Source organism: Mobula hypostoma, chromosome 4 (assembly GCF_963921235.1).
Source record: "Mobula hypostoma chromosome 4, sMobHyp1.1, whole genome shotgun sequence".
Lineage (NCBI taxonomy): Eukaryota > Metazoa > Chordata > Chondrichthyes > Myliobatiformes > Myliobatidae > Mobula > Mobula hypostoma.
In genome coordinates this window covers 18228474-18233511 of record NC_086100.1, presented here as the reverse complement: position 1 = coordinate 18233511, position 5038 = coordinate 18228474, and the positions used below count along the sequence as shown (strand labels likewise).

The 5038-nt window shown below is 49.7% G+C and overlaps 1 protein-coding gene across 1 annotated transcript; it reads right to left on the bottom strand.

Annotated features, from left to right (window-relative positions):
- Positions 1-524: 524 nt before the first annotated feature.
- LOC134345071 (modulator of apoptosis 1-like) lies at positions 525-2389 on the bottom strand. Its single transcript, XM_063045203.1, has 2 exons — positions 1303-2389; positions 525-658 (listed from the first exon to the last, which is right to left on the bottom strand). The coding sequence occupies exons 1-2, from the start codon at positions 2387-2389 to the stop codon at positions 525-527; spliced, it is 1221 nt and encodes a 406-aa protein (XP_062901273.1).
- Positions 2390-5038: the final 2649 nt, after the last annotated feature.

Below are 5038 nucleotides of genomic sequence, written 5' to 3'. Positions count from 1 at the left end.
GCCCTAGTTTGGGACATCCCCTAGCTTTAAGATCTTCTCCACCAGCCTGCTCTTACACTCCAGCGGCACAGGGGAGTCCTCAAAATTAAATGCCTCCTCGGTCAGCCGCGCGCCCCCCCCCCCCAGTTCTCCAATAGTTTTCCTCCAGTGGGCCTCACGGGGGCGCTAGACATCACCGTCACCGGGAACAAGTGCGCGAGAGGCGTCCCGCGCTTAAAGTTGATCTCCCTCTCAGTTGTGTTCCTTATAATCACCCCCATCCGGCGTGCCTGTAGAACTGAGGGCCTCTGCAATTCAGGTCTCACCAGCACCCCAGCCAGGAACCAGGACTCCCCTTCAAGGTCTTCTGGGGCATCTACTAACAGGGCCTCGCTCGCCGGTGCCCCGGGGAATCTGGGGGTCCACATCACTAGTACCACCTCCCCTGGCCGTATCACTTTAGGCCTTGCCTGAGTACGCCACACCGTTCCTCGTTTGAACTCAGGTTCCAGCCCCCTGTGGCCACCCGCTGCCTCGAACGCTGCTCAAAACACTGGATGTACCGAGAGGGTCTCCAGAAAGTTCTCCTCCACCTTCTCCTTACAGGCTCCCAGGAGCCGCCGCACAGGAGGGGAGTTAGTCCCCACCAGAAGGGCAGTGCCACCTGTTTCCACCGGATCTGGACAAACCAGCACCAACGTCTCAAGGGCTTCAGACGCTCCCACATCACCCTCCGAGAATTCCAATCTCACTGACAGGTACCCATCATACGGGTAATCACCATCACTTATGCCCCAAATCTCCAGGGCATTAAACGGGGTTACGGGCAAATGCTTTAGATATTTGTTGTAGAACGATCGGTACAATAAGGTGACCTGTGACCCAGTGTCAAGGATGGCCCTTGCAAAGATTCCCTCAATCCGTAGGGACACGCTGGAGCGGGATCCCACTAATCCATCCGGAATAAGGGCATGGGTTTGCAGGGGTCCCATGGCTGATTTCGGGGAACGTGTTCCTCCAGAGACTCCAGTCCGTTCCCTCACTGAGAATCTCCTCAGTTTCCCGACACCTCTCCCTTCTTAGTCGCCTGGGTGCTTGCCCTCCGCCGGGCGTCTTGTCTCTCACAATCTCTCCAAAAGTGTCCCTCTTCCCCACAGCTGTAGCACACCCCCGGTCGCTCACACTCCCACTGGAAATGCCCCTCTTTCCCACAGTTATAGCACACACTACCCTCTGCCCCTCTCCTCCCGAGACTCCCGCCACTCCCAGCCCTCTGGGTGGCCCGCCCCCTGAAGGGGGTGCTCTCCCTGTCAATCCATCTACCCACCTGGGACCTCTTGGGTCGCTCAGCTCTCAACCCTGCCACCACCTCCTGTACCGCTGAGGGTCGTCCCCGGCTGCCAGAATCCTCTTTCCTGCCCAACGCGCTCTCATCCTCCCGTACCTCTCTAATCAGCTGACTGAATGATGGAGGGGGGCTCCTTTTATAGGACTGCCAGAGACTCAAAGCCACCTGGTCCTCCCCCAGGGAACCCCTAGATATCTGATTCATCCACCTCGCCACCTCGTCCGCCTTCACTACCCCTCGGCACCACAACCCATTAAGCATTACCTCCAGCCGAAAAATGTATTCTGAGAGCTTTTCCCCTCTTCCCTGCCGCATGTTTTGAAGCTCTCCTAAGAGCTTCCAGGAACCTCCCATCAATCCAAACGCACCCTCCAAAGCTTCCAGATACTCCGCCAGGGAAGTCGAGGGCTGTTCAGCTTTCAGCCCCCGGACGACACCAGCCGCCACTCCCCGCAAACTTTCCACCAATCTCTGTCTCTTTTCCTCATCCGAGCCTGGCCAGTCCCCTAACAACTGGGACGTGTTTTCGATCCATGTCTCATAATCGTCCTCCCCTTCCAGGGTGGGCATGGTTCCTGAGAAAATTCTCAGTGGGCGGGGCCCCTCGGCCCTTCTCACCAGGAATGTCATGGCGATTGCCAACTCAGAGGTCTCACCTCTAGCTGGGGGACGGGGCCTGACCAATCCTTCCCACTCTGACCCCTCTTGCTCCTCTTCCCTCATTACCCCGAGAACTTGTTCCCTCGCAAATTCCTTCAACCCTCCATCACTGGCTAATGGCATCTTTCCTGGTGTCTCATCTAACTCCTCCTCTGGTGTCTCCTCACATTCGTCCTCCGGGAGGGTGTGGAGGCCCCACGGCCCCACCTCCCCCGGGACGCTGACCGTCACTGGCAGTTCCAACGTCATGATGTCAGCACTCGTACGAACCAACACCCAGCTGGATTCCACTTCTTTACCGCACCTTCTGGCTGTCAGTTCTACCTTGCCGATAGATTTAATCTGACTCAACCCACGCACCAGCACTTCTTCCAAAGTGTGGAAATCCACCCCACTTAACATGCACGCATGATTAACCGGTACGTCCTCAAACTCACAATCTTACAATCTTACAGCTTACAATCTTATCCCAGTCCATCTCCGCACTACTTAAAGTAGTGATTTATACAGTTTACACAGAATTCAATCCCAGATGAGGCCCCACAAATGTAACGCTCAGGGCTATCTCCTCGTGTTTATCCAGGGGAAACACCGTTCGCCCGCCAAACCATGTCTCACAGTTGTGTCGTTGCTGTGTAACACCACCTGGTACAAACTCACACATCAAATATCAGACAGCACACAATGTACGATTTACAGATTACACATTATAAATCTTACTGGAACTATGTAATTAATAGAGATACAATATAAAAGGGAAAGTAAAAGGCACCAAAATTATCAGAGTTCAACCACTTCATGCACAACAGTTAGAGCTCAATTAACGGGACCCTCTTTCCACCATGCCATCCCCTCTGACTTCCTCGACCCGCCGCCTGGGACCAACCATGGTGGGCGACCAGAGCGCGTAGAGCACGTCCGTCCTTTTCGGGTCTCCTCCTGAAAAGCCCGCCAAACCACACGGTTCCCAGCCATATGAGACAGAATATCACCCACAAAAAGAACAACATGGACACCCATTGGTTCGTTCCCTCTCTTATCAATACTATAACCCAAGCAAGCAGGGAGAGAGAACTCCTTACCTCGCAGTTATTATTACAGAAAAGCCATTTTTATTATAACATAACAAAGAAGCCATTTTAAGTGGCCTTAGCAGGAACATATAAGAAGAAACTCCTTAGAGTAATATCAGTGAGAAACCCACAGGGTCACGGAGAGAATACCACTTAATTATCAGTGAGAAACCCACAGGGTGATGGGGAGAATGCCATTATAATATCAGTGAGAAATGCACAGGGTCACTTGGAGAATGCCACTGTGATATCAGTGAGAAACCCAAAGGGTTTGATTAGAGGTGATTAGAGAGGTTGAGGTGAAGGAACCCTCAGGAGGCAGTGATCATAACATGACTGAGTTCACTGTGAAATTTGAAAAAGAGAAGATGAAATCTGATATGTCAGTATTTCAGTGGAGTAAGGGAAATTACAGTGGCATGAGAGAGGAACTGGCCAAAGTTGACTGGAAAGGGACACTAGCGGGAAGGACGGCACTGCAGCAGTGGCTGGAGTTTATGCAAGAAGTGAAGAAGGTGCAAGACAGGTATATTCCAAAAAAGAAGAAATTTTCGAATGGAAAAAGGATGCCACCGTGGCTGACAAGAGAAGTCAAAGCCAAAGTTAAAGCAAAGGAGAGGGCATACAAAGAAGCAAAAATTAGTGGGAAGACAGGATTGGGAAGTTTTTAAAAACTTATAAAAGGAAACTAGGAAAGTCATTACAAGGGAAAAGATTAACTATGAAAGGAAGCTAGCAGATAATATCAAAGAGGATACTAAAAGCTTTTTCAAGTATATAAAGAGTAAAAGACAGGTGAAGGTAGATATAGGACCGATAGAAAATGATGCTGGAGAAATTGTAATGGGAGATAAGGAGATGGCAGAGGAACTGAACGAGTATTTTGCATCAGTCTTCACTGAGGAAGACATCAGCAGTATACCGGACACTCAAGGGTGGCAGGGAAGAGAAGTGTGCACAGTCACAATTATGACAGAGAAAGTACTCAGGAAGCTGAATAGGCTAAAGATAAATAAATCTCCTGGACCAGATGGAATGCACCCTCGTGTTCTGAAGGAAGTAGCTGTGGAGATTGCGGAGGCATTAACGATGATCTTTCAAAAGTCGATAGATTCTGGCATGGTTCTGGAGGACTGGAAGATTGCAAATGTCACTCCGCTATTTAAGAAGGGGGCAAGGAAGCAAAAAGGAAATTATAGACCTGTTAGCTTGACATCGGTGGTTGGGAAGTTGTTGGAGTCGATTGTCAAAGATGAGGTTACAGAGTACCTGGAGGCATATGACAAGATAGGCAGAACTCAGCATGGGTTCCTTAAAGGAAAATCCTGCCTGACAAACCTATTACAATTTTTTGAGGAAATTACCAGTAGGCTAGACAAGGGAGATGCAGTGGATGTTGTATATTTGGATTTTCAGAAGGCCTTTGACAAGGTGCCACACACGAGGCTACTTAACAAGATAAGAGCCCATGGAATTACAGGAAAGTAACATACATGGATAAAGCGTTGGCTGACTGGCAGGAAGCAGAGAGTGGGAATAAAGGGATCCTATTCTGGTTGGCTGCCGGTTACCAGTGGTGTTCCACAGGGGTCTGTATTGGGGCCGCTTCTTTTTACATTGTACATCAACGATTTGGATTATGGAATAGATGGATTTGTGGCTAAGTTTGCTGATAATATGAAGATAGGTGGAGGGGACGGTAGTGCTGAGGAAACAGAGAGTCTGCAGAGAGAGTTGGATAGATTGGAATAATGGGCAAAGAAGTGGCAAATGAAATATAATGTTGGAAAGTGTATGGTTATGCACTTTGGCAGAAGAAATAAATGGGCAGACTATTATTTAAATGGGGAGAGAATTCAAAGTTCTGAGATGCAACTGGACTTGGGAGTCCTCGTGCAGGATACCCTTAAGGTTAACCTCCAGGTTGAGTTGGTAGTGAAGAAGGTGAATGCAATGTTGGCATTCATTTCTAGAGGAA